Genomic DNA, 15,706 nt, shown 5'->3' on the forward strand with positions numbered 1-15,706 from the left:
CCCTGGAAGATACTCTTTCCTTATATTGCCATTTGAGTTGTGTTGGACAAGCAAAATGTTTCACCGGGAAGCACATCCATGATATCCTTACAAGCAGTAAGGCCTAGAAAAGTTAGAAAGCCATGACCAGAAGCTCTCTGGAAAAAAGTGGGCTGCTGGGTCAAAGCTGAACTAAGTCCTGTTGTATGTTATGTTATTTGCTTTTTGGGGTACTGGTAGATCACAGCATTGATCCATGTTGACACCTGCATCCTGAACCCACATGGTTTCTTTGAAGGGAGAGCAACACAGGGAAATTAACGTTTTAGTCTTATTATCGAATTTGGGAAGCTGAAAGAATTAGAGGATCTTATTTCATTTATGATCTTCATAGTTGAAATACTAAGTTTCTTTCAATCCTCTTATTCCACCCTGTGAAGCCTGGAAATAGATTTGGCATTACAGGTGATAAAGACCGAACAGTTTGCTGTAATACAGAAGAAGACTTTAGATTGTGGGTGCAAATATCTCATGTTCCTATTCATAGGAAACCAATCTAAGTTAATATTGACCACAAAGGAAGCGCCAAAAAGGGCTTGGGAAATCACCATTTTTCCACAGATAAAAAACATTTTTTTTTTATTAAAATGTGTGATTCATTAAATGAATACAAACTTGTAAGAGAGCTACTGATTGTAGACAAAGTCTCTCATGCGTTTGATGAAGGTTTAGTAGAAAAAATTGTCCCAAGCCTAAATTTGTTTCCTAATAATCGGATTTTAATAACCAGTCTGGTCTCGGAGGAGATGTGCACAGAGGCTGCCAGAGCAGATTCAAGGTAAGGCAGTAGAAAATGACTACATTTGGCAGTGGCATGTATTTAACCAATTTTGGGAAGAACTCCTGGAGCAGATAGGAGTTGGTCATTAGAAAGATGATCTCCAGAATGTTACAGAAAAAATATATTAAAATGAAGGTAATTTAGAGTGAACAACCCATGAGAGAAAGTGAAAAATATATTGAATTGGCTTCAGCTGAAGAGCAGTATTGCTGATCTGAAGTCTTGCAGGATATGCAAGCCTACATTATGCAAAAGAGGCTCATGTTGGTTGTTACAAAAAACAGCTCCTTGGAAAAAACCAGATCTTTATTTGATAACATTTTCAGGGGGAAAAAAATCCTACAAACCTATGTATTTGTGCTTGATGATTAGCCTTACTTTATCAGAAGATGATCCTGTGAAAGAAGAGCTCATGCATATCAAATCCATTTTTGCTGTAGATAGTACAACTGGCTGAGTAATATCTGAGAACAGACCACAGTTTACTGAACATGTGTTTAAGTACTTTTCAGTAAAGGTTAGGTTTAATGATGTAATCTCTTATCCCCATAATTGCCTAAGTGGATGGTGAAAATAATGTAACAAAACCCTCAAAACCAGCATTGCAAAATCAGTCAGACTGTGATCTATATTCAGCACTTTCAAATTCCAGGATGGCTCCAGTGAAGTGAAGTTGTCATCACTGATAACTCTGATTAATAGAAACCTGAAAACAAGTATATTTGCATTGCTAGAAACCACCCCTAAAGCCCTTGGAGACTTGCAAATAGGAAAAGAAAAAGACATGGCAAAATAATTTATATAGTTTGAAGCCTTGGGTACTCTTACTTCAGGTAACGGTATTGTGCACCTCTGATAGTAGAAAGTGGCTGTGCCTACACTGCTGAACAGGTCTGTTTACCCAGTCTGGCTCAGGCCCACACTATTGAAATTTGGCCCCTTCCAGAGCAGTTTTGGCCTGGAAGGAGCCAGCTGGAGTGACCCAAAACAGACCCAGGGCTTCAACTAACAGTGAGGGTAGTGAGGGCCCAGGCTTGAGCCTGTTACTCAGCCCCCTTTTTTTTGGTGATATGGCCTTTTCCAGGAGTAGTGGTGTTAGAATATTGCAGCAGGTTGAACGAACCAGCACAGGGAGCAGCTTGAACATGGAGCAACCAAAACAAGTGGGTTTGCATCCATTTGACAGCAGTAGCAAGGATATTTCAGTTGAGATATGTTGGACAGAAGCAATAGCTCTGGAAATACCCAAACTAGTTATACTCCTCTGGTAAGGTTACTTATTAGATTGACCAAATGTATGTGAGCTTATACAGCTGGTGCTTTTTAACCATTAATTTTGGGAGGGGAATGAAAGGCATGCTTTGGGGACTGTTGCTTTAATGGCTGAGTTTCCCAGACAATACAGTAATTTTTTGTTTCTAAGCCTCACAGTAAGTACCAGACAAGTGATGAGAAAGATCTCTTGGAAGATCCCTGAGCACCAAGTGATCACTGAATGCCACATGGGCGTCAGTAGACTGAATTCAGCTTATCCATTTCATGAATGGAATAAAATAATAGGATTAAAGGGATGTGTTTTTGCAGTAGGTATATCAATATTTGTTCTTCTGGAGATAATTAATTGGAAATAGAAGTGTTCTATGGGATGACAGTTTAGAAAATATGATTTTGTAGAGTAGCAGTACAAAGTAATAGGTTAGCAACAGACCAAGCACATGCTTGGTAACGCACATGAAGATCTGACATCTCTGGTCTTGTCTTATACAGTTCTTTCAGTTGGTTCCTCACCTTTCTTTTCTTTCACTTGTTCCTTCACTGTTCCTATTCTCTCCAGCTCATCCAAGACAGTATTAAGCAGATACTGATACTATATACCAACTAACCAGAATCATCCTTGATGCATCTATGCAGGCAGACACATATATTAACGCATAGGTCTGTACTGAACTCCAGAGACTTCTTTGGACCCAGTGATGCTCTTTTCCAAAGTTCCTCACAGACCCTTTGTTTTTACAGAAAGAATTGGCTTAACAGAGGATAAAAGCAATGATTTTTTTCTGGGCTTCAATCCCAGTGTAGATTTCTTTTCTCTGTCAGTTGCCCTCATTCTGTTGACCCCTGTTTTGTCTGTGCCTCGGTGCATTACTGTATGGCTTTATAAGTTCCATTTTTACTCCATGTCGCAAATATTTGTGTCAGTCAAATATAATGACACACGGTAACAAGTGCAGAAGCTTTAACTTAGTCATAGCTGCCACTTGACAAAGCCATTTTTTGGTGGATTAGGAGATGAAGCCAGAACAATTTTAAGTACAAACAGAAAAGTTGCTGCCTGTTTTCCCAGGCCTTCAGGACTTTACTTTTCTTCAAACCAACAGGGCATTCGACATGGAGGCAGTCAGATCCTAACTGCAGAAATCCTAGATGCAGCGGGCCATCCCAATTCCCATATCCAGATCAAGAATTAGAAAGGGAAGCAATTCATAACATGGTCATTATGTAAAACATACGGACAAACCGAGGCATTGTGTGCACTAGCATAATTATCCACTACTGACAATGAATCTGCTGACACACATTGCCAATAACAAGCATTTTTGCTGCTGTAGACAAGGGTAAAATGTAAGGATGTTGCAGTGAGCCAAAGCTTGAAAGCCCTCACTTAGCTTGTATGCTTGGGATTTAAACTACTGGGGAAACTTTATGTCTCTGGCAGTTTATTATTACATACAACATGTTCTTGGAAACCACTCCACATTTAACAGCAGTTAAACCCATCTGCTGCTCCTGAATTTTCATTTCATTCACAAGCCTGTTTTAAAAGTATTTTTGGACTTATCACCAGTGTGCTATCAACGGTTTATTATTCTGTTGTAAGTTGGTAAGAAGAATGACTCAAATTTTAAAAGGAAATTGTAGCCTCCTATATATTTTTGAGCTTTTCATTGAAACTTGCCTTCCCCTCACTGTCTGACACAATTGAAATTTTTAATTTAAAAGCAATTATTTGGCATAAAAGTTCATCTCATGCTAAATGCCAATTTTAATGACTTGCAACTGCATATGTGTCAATTCTGTGGAATTCATCTAGTAATTGCTTCATTGGCATAAGGAACATGCTTGAACTTAGCAATGTGATCAAAGATACTGTTCAGTATATTGAAGTTCCTGTAAGTGCAAAAATTTTTCATTACTTTATTTAAAAACACTATCACAATTTTCTTTACACGTCTCTTCTCCCTATGTTCATGTTTTATTACTGTTACTTGGCATAGCAGTACTTCAGTGCCCTCTACATAAGATTAACAGGAAATTTGTATTTCCTTGAGATTTTCGTGAGATCTTCACCTTATGAAGGCTTTTTGTAAACAAAAAACTTAATTTTCCTCAGTTTTCTTTCTGTGGCTGACTCGTTCTATGATACTATATGACATTCTTGTATGAAGGTGATTTTTGTTGGACCAAGGGACTTTCCAATATTTAATATGTGCTAATTTTTTTTTTCCATGGCACTAAATTGATCCTTCCTTAATCCACAGAGTAACAAGGCTTTCCAGACTATAGGTGTATTTAAACCTTTCTAAAAGTCAAATACCTAGACACTGAAACTTGTTTGTCTCTAGGTCTTGTGTAAAACTTTGACTGGATTTTTAAAAGTGAATTCTTCCAAGGGATCACAACTGTCATGGTAGTTCGTAACATTTAAGGTAGCTTGAAAGTTATCTTTTTTTTTTTTTTTTTTTTTTTTTTTTTTTTTTTTTAATTAAAGAGCAGGAGATTTAGGTTTTCTATGCAATAAACCCCCAAACTTTATATTTAAATGGTATATTTATACTCAACTAGTATCAATGACAATGTCTGTTAGCAAATAGAAGACCCCCGTAAAAAAAAAAAAAGACAGCTTTTTGGGGTGAGATTCAATTGTCTAAAATAGGCATCTAGTGCTATTTTACATGTCCTGCAAGATCTGAGATGTGCATGTGGCTGTCAGAAATGACAGAAGGAAACCCACACCCTTCTGAAGCAGCAGCTGGAGACAAAGTGATACCTTAGTCCGTCTAATGACACAAGACAACTCTATTTGGGAAACTCAGTCTCACATTTAGGGTTGTCACATTTGTAACATACAATATGATGCCTGTGAAAAATGCTGTTTATAAATGCTACCTCACTTGCATTTGAGCGCGGTTTAAAGAGCCTGTTTTTACAAAGAAAGAGGATTACATTTCTACATTGTATATCCACTTAGTGCCATTCGTGCAATCTTAATTTGAAAGCAAGTATTTAGGTTTTTTTTTAATTAGCAGAGGAACATGCCTTTTGCTGTTAGCTGGCTGTTAATCATCTAGTTCCCAGTTAAAATTTCTGAAATTAATAGGGAATATACTTCCTATGGATGAAAGCTATGGAGTCATAGCTTGTAGGACTGGAAAGGTTTTGTTTCAATGTTTCAGCACCCTAGCAGCTAGAGGCTTTTATCACAGCAGCAAATTTAGGATGATTTCACTGGATTCTGTCCTCAGTAGAGACAACTGATCACTAACCCCATGTAACATCCTGTTTTCAGTCTTCCCTAGGCTGTGATTTCTGAATTCCTCATCACTCTTTTCCCTCTCCTGTAGATTTCTTTTGGCTTTTTCAGCACCTATCTTAAAACAGAGTGCCCCCAAATGATACAGTTGTGCTGGTGTCTCATAATCAATGATTACAGCAAAATAGTTATAACCCATGTCCTTATACACAGCAATCATTCATATTTTGAAGGAAGGCCATTTTGCAACAGAACCTCACTCTTGACTGCTCCTTAGTTAATGATCTCCACATAGCTGTTCCTTACTCTGTTTTTGCATTTGATGTTTCCTCCATCAGAGCAGTGCTTACTGCTCTGTGAGCATTTCTTCTATCTGTGTTTATGAAACTACACATTTCTTTTCAAAAGTCTCCAGAACCAAATCCACAAAATAAACTACGTATACACAGAACCTTCCTGTGGTCAAAATGCATCGGCCCTGGTGGACTTGTCCATTTAATGCCTCACAGTCACTCCTGGTAGGCTTGGTCCTGATGTGTGGGAATCCACAGCCACTCATTACACTGTAAAAGAAGTTACTCTAGATTTTGTCATGTTAAAAATCCTGTCTATATGAGCTCGATTGAATACTCAGACCTCAATTCATCCCACTTCACTGAGGTGGGAATGCATCCCTTTAAGAGTGACTCAGTGCGTTTAAGCCCTGACCCATTCTCAGGAGTTTCCCACGTCTCAAAGGACTCTGCTCCTAGCTGACACATTTAAATGCCTGAAGTTTGACAGCATCAATATAAGCCCCAGTTCTTAAGAATACTGTTGTATGACAGCAATAATCCTTTTAAGTGGAGCTAGAAGTCCCTTTTCCTTAGACTATACTTAACATTAAAAAATGTCATACCTTGATTTTTTTGACAATTAGTAGCCATTCTTTATACCAACAGTGTTTCAAGACTTCCCTGAATGACTTGTTAGCTTACTGGTTTTATGCTTGCTGTTAAAAAAAACTTAATCTTGCAGGTGAGAGTGAAAAAGTGTTATTTTTTGTCCTTTTTGTTTATAAAAAATTGTATTCTTTAGTCATATAGAAACAAAACATCTCTAAAGTAATATACTACAAGGCGAGGGCCAGCATTACATAAACATCATAACGAATATGGACTTCGTAAAAATGTTTTTAGGTACCTTAGGTATTAAGCATTCTCTAAAAAAAGCTATTGGATGCACAGCTACAGACATGATAGTTTTGCTGTTAACAAAAACTGCGATCCTTGCAACATAAGTCTGTTTTTTACTGACAGGGCTCTTCCATATTGTTGTTTGTTAAGAACTCATGTGTTTTCTGCAACGGCATTGACTCATGCCTAGGTGGGAGCCTGAATTCATTGCAGAGTTTCTGTTTCACAAAAAATGAAGCCTGATGTTCATTAAAAGCAAATGTATAGTCTCCTACTGTTAAAACTTCACAAATTCATAGTGATAATTGGAGTGGGTTTTAAAATTTAGAAGCAACAGGGTTATTTCTAATTTTAGCTAGAAAGAGGTGGACTGTTAAGAGAATGTTTATTTATTCCTTATAGCCTTTTTGCTTGATTTGTTAATAATTACTTGAGATTAGTAGGTGTTGCATACTAAAAATAAACTGAACTATAGTAGTACAGTGTTAATTCTTGTGAAATATGTATCCCTTGCTATTCCATAGATATTTATAATCAATAATATGCACTAATATTTTAAATATTATATAACATAATGCCATTTAATTTTTGTTAAAAAGCCTCTGGGCAATTCAGAATGTATTAACACCAGTTTACAGCTTGAAGGGAATAGGTGGCATGCCAGATTAATTTCCAAAGCAGTTATAGCAAAAATGAGCCCCCAGCCCCAAAAAAACAACCTGGGAAGCAAACCCACACAACTAAGCACCATATGCAAACACGATGAAAAATCTGAGTTTGGAACGTGTCCTGAGTAGATGTCTCTATGTACTTCCAGAAAGGCCAAGAGGAAGAAAATCCCACAGGTAGAGGCCTTCAGCTGGGACCTTTTCCTGAAATGGAATGGACTAATGCACAGGTGAGAGTAGTGAATTGAGCTGTGAGAAATAAGTGAGGAAAGGAAATAGTTTCTGGATTGCTGCTTCATAGCTTTGCCAATTTTTCTGCATTTGCTAATGCTCCCTTAGACTCAAAAGCACCTGTTTTGAGTAAAAAAAAAAAAAAAAAACAACTTGTGTGAATGCTTCAATAATTGCCAAGAGGCTGTGGGATATAAGAAGCCTCAGCTACATACTGATCAAACAGAAAATGATTTGGGCTATTAGGAAAACGATTTGGCCTCACCTGACTTTTGACATCTGAACAAGTCAATGATATCACGAGCGTAGTCAATGGAGAGACTCTTCCTGAATGCAGTTCTTCTAACCTGTTTTGGATGTCTCCTCTAGATGGAGGTGGATCGTGCCCTGAAAATTATTGTCTCTCTCTATTGTCTAGACACTCTTTATGATCAGGTAACTTAGATGTAAATGACTAGACTTTAGATAACTCATGTCATCAGGAAAATTTCACCTTTATCTTTTTGAAATTTCTTTTTATTGTCTGTTGGCCTTACAGAGATACAGTTAATCTCTGAGGTGTAAAAAGCAGAATCAACCTGGGATATAGGACAGGAAGGTTAAGTATATTTACGCCGAATAGTGCTGCTGTAACGGACCTGAAGAGCCTGACAGACAAGAGCATTGTTGAAGTTGTTTGTTTTGTTGTTTTTTTTTTTTTTATCAAAGAGCTTTTTCGATAGAGGAGTAGTCATTGAAACTAATAGCACAAAAAACCCCACCGAAGCAAACAAAAATGCCAGTGACACTATTGCACCAGGATACTAACCTCCATAAATTTCTGTTACCAAAATATTCAGTTTAGTTTATGTTGCATTTGTGTTCTCAGTTTTCAGTGTACGACCTCCTGCCATTATGGTAATAGATGTGTGAGAAACTTGATATTTTGGTTGTTTGCCAGCTGGGTCCTTTGCAATCTCGGGAGGAAAGGAAGGCAGCTTAAGATATCAGGATAATGCACGCTAATGGGATATTTCTGGTAAAAGTAGTCTAAGGTGATGTATTGTTGATGTCCAAATTGCTATCCTTTGATTTCAGAGTTAACAAGACACTGGGATAAATAGGGCAGATGACAATTCTGAGTGACCCTTGCACAGCTCTCTGCCAGCTGGACATCAATTTATAATGGCTTAGGATGTCTAGGTAATTTTCCTAAATATAAGGGCCAAAAATATGTGGTGCTTAAGGTGGCAACCCAGGATGAATTCAGTGGCAAGTATAATGGATAAGAACTCTTACAGTATATATCTGGACATTCAATTTCTGCCTCCTAAGATTTTGAGAAAGGTTTAATGAAGCTTAGTTCTTGGTTTATTTTGGATGCACATTACTAATTTTTGCTGCTTTTTTGTAACACCAAAAAGAAGAAGAAATGAAGCTAGTCAATCACTGTTTAATTAATCGTGTCATTTATTCATGCAAAGATGAACAAAAACTCTGATACCTCTTCAATACTGAGTGGCACACAGTAGGAGGGAAGTGCTGTTTGCTCCTTAACAAGCCCATATGGTGGTAGGAGATCCAGTGTCCCTACTATGCAAACAGCACTGAATCTTTAAAAACATGTTAAACAACATCTGCCAGTGATAAAATAAGTAAATCAGAAGGCTCATTTCTTGATAACTTTCACCTAAGAGCCTTAAAAAAGGTGGCTGAAGAGATCTGTTGGAATATTTTTTAAATTCTAGAGATGGAGTGTGAGTATCATGCTATTATTTTAAACTTTTTTTTTCAAATAATGCTGCAGGGCAGGTTAGCTATATGTCAGCCCTGGAAAAAATATTGGAAAGATTAATGAAGATTTAGCTAAGAAAGCAAACATAAGAATAAATTAATGGTAGGAATAAATTAATGATAGTCAGCATAGTTTTAAAGCAAAGCAATTATGTTAGATAAACTTCATTTCAGTAAGTGAATTTGCCTGATGAATGGTACTAGGTGCCGTTTACTCTTTTGTGAGGCATTTGATTTAATTTTATGTTGTATCTGGTATAAATAAATAACAGTATACTTTATCAAAATAATATTCCTTAAAGCCTGATTAGCTGACATCTCAAAGTACTAGTCAATGAGAAATAACCCTTACACAGAAATTTTGAAGGATGGTCTTCCATGATTTAGAATTGGATGTGGACAGCATATTTCAATATTTTCATAAATCATTTGGAAGGCGGCATACATTCTTGGATGGTAAAACTTGCAGATGATGCAAAGATTGAAAAAGTAGGAAAAAAAAAGAGGACACAATAGTCAGACAGAGTAATTCAGTTACAGTCTACCCTGGTAAACAGAGGCCTCTCAAATAAAATTATTATTGCCTGGAAGGCACAGCTGGAAGGAAGCAATGCCAGCCATACACACACAGAGGGGACCCCTACAGTGGAAATAAGTGACACTAAGAAGGTCCCAGAGGAAAGAATAGACAACTCAGCAGGGCTTGTACTATGAACTTTGAATGTTAAAAAAAAGACTAAAAGTTAAGAATAAGAAAGTGGTTTTATTTGTATTTGCAACAACAGTGAGGTTATGGAAATATCATGCCAAGTTTTGGAGTCTATACTTTAAAAAGATATTAAGTATATATAAAGAGAGGGGACAGAGACTAGAGTGGAGAAAAATTCTTCCAGAGAGAGACGTGACTTAATGACAGTGTATTCCTGTGGGGAGACCGAGAATACGAGGATTCTTCAGAGTAGCAGAGAATAGCAAAATAGGTACCAGCGTGAAAGCAAACAAATGCTGGGCAGGCATTTTTAGCAGTGAGAATATAGGACAAACTATCAAGGGAAGTCGTAGATCTCAATCTCGTTATGTTTTCCAGATTAGATGCTTTTCTGAAATAGATATTCACACTTTAGTTTAGGACAAGTTATTGTTGTCAGTGTTATGAGCTGCAGTACATGAGGCTAACCTCAATGATCTAATGATACTTTCTGCCTTAAACCCTGAATCTTTTAGGTGCTTGTTCTCTGCTCCAGCAGAGTCAGCAAAAATTTGTTCAACACAGGAATATGGGATTAGATGAGATAGTTGAGGGAGATTCAACTGATATAACTAATGCAGTTTATCACCTTCTTCCCCAGCCACTAGTTCAAATGAAGAAATGTGGAGCTGTATTACTTGGTCTAATGACAGCATTTACTTTCTTTTTACTTCCTTCCCATGGATGAATGGAGGCTAGCACTGCTTTTCTCATTTTACGTTTTCCTTGGCCTGAGATATGCAGCTTGCATTTTAATTCAACCATGAATCAGTCACACTTTATGAAGAAGCTAGGAGGCATGCTACATACAGCTAACTTTTGAAATTATTTTGCTTTTGGCCACTTACCTTAAGAGGCTTCTCACAAAAAAAAAAGTGACACCTTTATTCTTCATCATCCACACTTCTATTATAAATGTCCGAGGGAAAAAAAGTCACAATGTTATGAGGTCCTTAGGCTCAGTTTATTGTGCTTTTGTTGGAGATATATCTTTTTTTTTCTTTTTTTTTTTTTTTTAACTCCATAATATACCTCATCATATAAAGAGCTCAGTACAGCCATCTCCTGGCCTACACGTGTGGAGGAGGAAGTTTGGATCCTCCCAGGATCACTGATTTCTGAATTAATTTTCCTTCATTGATTTGTAATCTGGAGTAGCTAAATTTTGATTAAAACAGCAAGGTTTGGTTGAGAGGGTTTGATGTTGTTTCAGTGCTGTGTGACTGTCTGCCATCTACATCTCTGTGATATTTTGTATAACTGGTTGAAAATTGGGTGGTATTTAAAATGAGATTTTAGTCTGAAGATATGTTGTTTTAATTTCTGGCTTTGCAACTAGTCTTTTGAATTATCTTGGGCAGCTTGCTTCATTCTCTTTGCCTTTGTTTTCCTGTCTGTAAAAGAGAGATAACATTTTCCTTTCTTTTGAAAAGTGCTTTGAGAAGCATCATACCGCCTGGGGTCTTTAGATTTTTTTCTGTCTGTTTTACATATAGCTAAATCATTATTGTGCAACCGTTACACATATTCTCAGAGTGGTGAATAATATGTTTTCATACAATAACATTCTAGCACATGTAGAGGTAAGAAGAAACTGAGCCCCCCTAGTCTACAAGTCTATAGGTGCACTGATCAACCCCTAGAGAAAGTATAATTAAAAGTAGCTTTATTTTGTCCCCCAACTACACACCATTATAACATTTCTTTTCTAGCTTCCTGCTTTAACTTGCACCTAAAATAAACTACCTTCACTTATTCTCATCCTACTTAGCCTATATCATTCACTGGGAGAAAGTGACTCTCATCTCCAGTTCGGCAAGGATGGAAGGGTCCATTGTTCAACTGTGAAGTTTTCCAAAAAAACATTTTCATGCTTTTTGTTCATTCACCAGCAAAATCTGTCTTAATATCTAAAACAAAATTCAGTGGCTAGGTAGTGAGGGGTCTAAGACTTTGGTCAAATCCTGTGCAGAACTGTTGAGCAATGGTTTATATCTGTTGTCTCTTGTTTTACACTCAGATTGCAAACTCTCTGAAGCTTGGCCACTCCATTTTTAACTTCTGGATTTGCCGAAAGCCTTCAACAGTGGAATTCCAGTCCTTAACACTGACACTGAGATGTGTAGCGACAGACATAGGGCTAATCAGAAGTTAAAATTCTTTGCATAATCTTAACTTTTCAACTGGGAGAAGGGAACTGATCTCCTGTACTCCTTATTGTGATGTGAAAAATGAAGTTGTGAACACAGACAGACTTTGAGTCTCAAAACCTGATTGTAATAAAGTGGAATTTCTCTGATATACGCATCCACTGCCTTTGTGTACTCAGGGACATATTTATTAACTAACGTAGCTGTTTGGCTTTTTCCCTTGCTAAGTTTTCAGAAATGAGTCTTTGTTCTTGCCTATATACCCCTATAGAATTATCAACTCACTCATTTCTCTGTGAAGAATTTTTGTGCTGAAAATATTACATGGGTACCAGGAGGTCTAATTTTGCTTGCAGTGCCTTTTCATTATTTATCATTACTCATGAGTAGTAGAAGAGTTGGAGGTGCACTTTATAAATATATTTCCCCTTTCCTATGGTGTCAGTTGATGTTCCCTTGTGGTCTCTGTCATGGACTTTGTCAGATATTGCTCAGGCAGTCCAGCTTACCACCACTATGTAGTTGACTTTCCAGCCTCACAAGCTGAGCAGAAGATTCAAGCAAATGATAAAACTTCAAAAGACTTAAATGAATCCAAGGTATTGCCCACTATTTCTAGATGAATAAACACTTACAAAGATATACAATCCTTGAGAGTCTTTATTACCAAAGATCCTTCTTCTGGCTTGAATGCTACTGAAAATTGTCTTCATTGTTAAGAAATGGGAATTTATTGATATTAAAAATATTTGAGGGCAATTCTTTCAAAGTGAAAGTCTAAATTGTGGAGTGGCTTCTATTAACAGTCATCATTGATATTGCTTGTACTATTAGAAAAATAATTAGGTAAATGGTCTGTAGTGTCCCCTGCAGGCACATTTTACCTGAAGTGATTTATTTCTATATTCCACTTTCCTGCATAGAGGAGTGTTCACTAGAGCTTTCAGTTACCAAAACTGAACCTAGAGTCTTAAACAATCTTACATCTCCTTTGTAATCAGCAGCAAAGGTAACTGCTGTTTTTAATCCTCAATTAAGTAATTCTCACATACTTTCCTGCAGAGGTCTAATATTAATAGCCAGATAACGTAAAAAAACTGAATATACCGATAGTAGTTTTGTTCAACAAAGATGAGGAAAATAGTGGTAACATCAATATTCTGTATTGCATGCCCATGTTATATGGGGTAAAGTGAGTGCTGGAGCCTGAAACGAGTTTTTAAACTAGTTATTCTTGGTTTTTTTTTCATTCCTGTGATGTAATGCAGCATGGATTGTTTAATTTACAGCAACAAAATGATTTGAGGTTAAATGCTACAGAGGCAATGAAGAGGTTGTTCTGCTTTTAATTGATGCTGTGACCTACATTGTTCCCCAAGGCACCACAGACATTTTTCAGAAAAGTCTCCTGTTAATTAGAATTGTACTCTGTGGTGCTGGGTCAGTTGTCATTTCCATTATATAAACTTTTAAAAGTAGGGGGGTTTAGTTCAGTTATTTTAAATCACATTAGGTGAAGATTTGCCATTGAGGCTGGTAGCTCGGATAGAACTGTTTTCTGAGATGATGGTGGCTTCAGTCTCATGGTCACTTCTGTACAAAACCCTGTAAATTTTGAGGGCTTCAAGAGGTACCTGCGTAGCTGTGCAGTTGCTGAAGGCACCTTCTGCATTCTTGAGAAATAAAGCCAAAAGTGCTGAATATTTGCATCAACTTAAATTCCCATAGCCTCCTGTAGAGCAAATGTGTGGTCCTGACCATCCCCTAACCCTGGTTTCTGGAGTAAACCCTAACCTCACTGCAGTGCTGAGTATACTCCATGTTTCCTCCCAGAGGAGACCACGTCCGTTCGTGTCCTGTGGTCCCTATACCATCTGCCTCATGGAAACAGTGAGATGTGTATTGGTAACTTGGATGAAAGATGGCTTACATTAGTGTAAATAAGTCAGCCCTTTTTAAGGAAGAGGAAATTTCTTTTTCATCCCTAGTCAGTAAAACTTAAGAGTTGCTCGACTTTAATTATAGACCCTCTGCATTCCCTTTCTTTCATAGAGAAACTTAGGTGGTCAACTTGTGATATCAGACTGTTCTTAACTTCCTTGAGAGTATGGTTTTTTTCCCTCATGACAGACATAATATTTTTATTTATTTATTTTTAAAATTATTTATTTAATGTCAGTTTACTCTGGATGGGGCTAAAGCACACTTACCTCCATTATAACTTGCTTACTTGAAACATCTGGGATTTCTTGATTACTTAGTTATAAATTCAACTTAGGTTGGATAAGTAGCTTGCTATCATGAGAGCTACAAATGTTTCCCAACTCAGAAAGACTGACCCAGGGCTTCTGAAGCTAAAGAATCAAAAAAGCAGCAATCTTTGTAATCCTGGAAGTTATTAGACAATCTTTAAATTGTTGTGTGAAGTCATCATTACACAGCAGTAAGGAGTTGAGCAACTCAGCTTCTGAAAACTTCAGGAGCCTTAAGTCATAATCTGAATTCACTGCCTTTTCAGATCTTTTCAAAATTTTGCAGCTAAGGGTAATTTTCCTTAAGAAACATAAGTGCTTTTATTGCTTCTGGAGACAACATCCTGATTAAATACTTTAAAATGTTGTTATTTATTAAAATCAGAAAGTTGGGGTATCCCTGACCATTGGGAATGATTGATGTGATTCTTTTAGCTCTGAGCATAAATTCAGAAATTAGTCATAATTCAACTTGTAGCTTAAGGTAAAATAGTTATTGCAATAGTAAAATCTTTCTGAAAAAGAAACATGTTATATCTTAAAGTGTACTCCTGCATGCCTTTACTTTACATTGATGCCTGTGTCTCAGTAAACTGTCCTACTTAATTTTCTAATTTATTCGGTCTCCAACTAAGGGATTGAAATGATTTTTCTCTTTGCTTTATACTTGTAAACCTTCACCAATTCAGAAAAGCACAAAGAAATTATGAAATATGAGCTATATAAAGAGTGTCTTTAATTTTACTAATAATACATGCTCATTCTGTAGATAGCGCAAAGCCTTTTGATTGTTTATATAAACCGTTTATAAGAGGTTTACAGCTACAAGTGGAATTCTTTTTGTATGTTATTTGAAAAAGTATTTCCCAGGGTAAAAGTGATCATGATAAAATTATATCTTTACAGTACAGAGTTGTGTTTCAAGGAAACTCATATCAAATTGTACTTTTTTCTTTCTTGGTGCAATAGAGAAATGTAGAACTTTCCGTATCATCAAGTGACTATGTCTCTGAAAAGAAAATGTTTGGTTTAATTTTTTTTCTTGATGTTGGAATCTAGTTAAAAACATATTTTTATTCAGACCCTTTATTCAGTGAAGTACTGGAAAGAGCTATAGGAATTAATAGATAATTTGGAGAATTTTTGAGAACAAAAAGAAACTGGTTAAAATAAAGAGCAAACTGATTAACTCACCTGGCCTCAGCTTCTACCATGGGAGACTTTTTTCTACAATGCCTTTTCCACCCAACTCTCAATTACAAAAAAGCAGCACTTTTATTTTTTTTTGGAAGAAATGATTGTTCTTCCTTACAAAAGACTTTGTTACTGATTGCATGACAAATGAGGAATCACTGAAT

The 15,706-nt window shown here is 36.7% G+C and overlaps 1 protein-coding gene across 5 annotated transcripts in view; it reads left to right on the forward strand.

The window, feature by feature from the left end:
• DLG2 (discs large MAGUK scaffold protein 2) overlaps positions 1-15,706 on the forward strand; it is a gene marked incomplete at both ends in the record, with an annotated part of 1,048,402 nt that overhangs the window by 406,779 nt on the left and 625,917 nt on the right. The window contains one exon of one of the 5 annotated variants that reach the window (XM_082337994.1): positions 7,344-7,424. The exons of the other annotated variants lie outside the window; for them this stretch is intronic. Coding sequence (XP_082194120.1) covers positions 7,344-7,424 — 81 coding nt within the window. The remainder of the gene's footprint in view (positions 1-7,343; positions 7,425-15,706) is intronic. 5 annotated transcript variants of the gene reach the window in all.

This window comes from Platalea leucorodia (assembly GCF_965183815.1).
Source record: "Platalea leucorodia genome assembly, chromosome: 2".
Classification (NCBI taxonomy): domain Eukaryota; kingdom Metazoa; phylum Chordata; class Aves; order Pelecaniformes; family Threskiornithidae; genus Platalea; species Platalea leucorodia.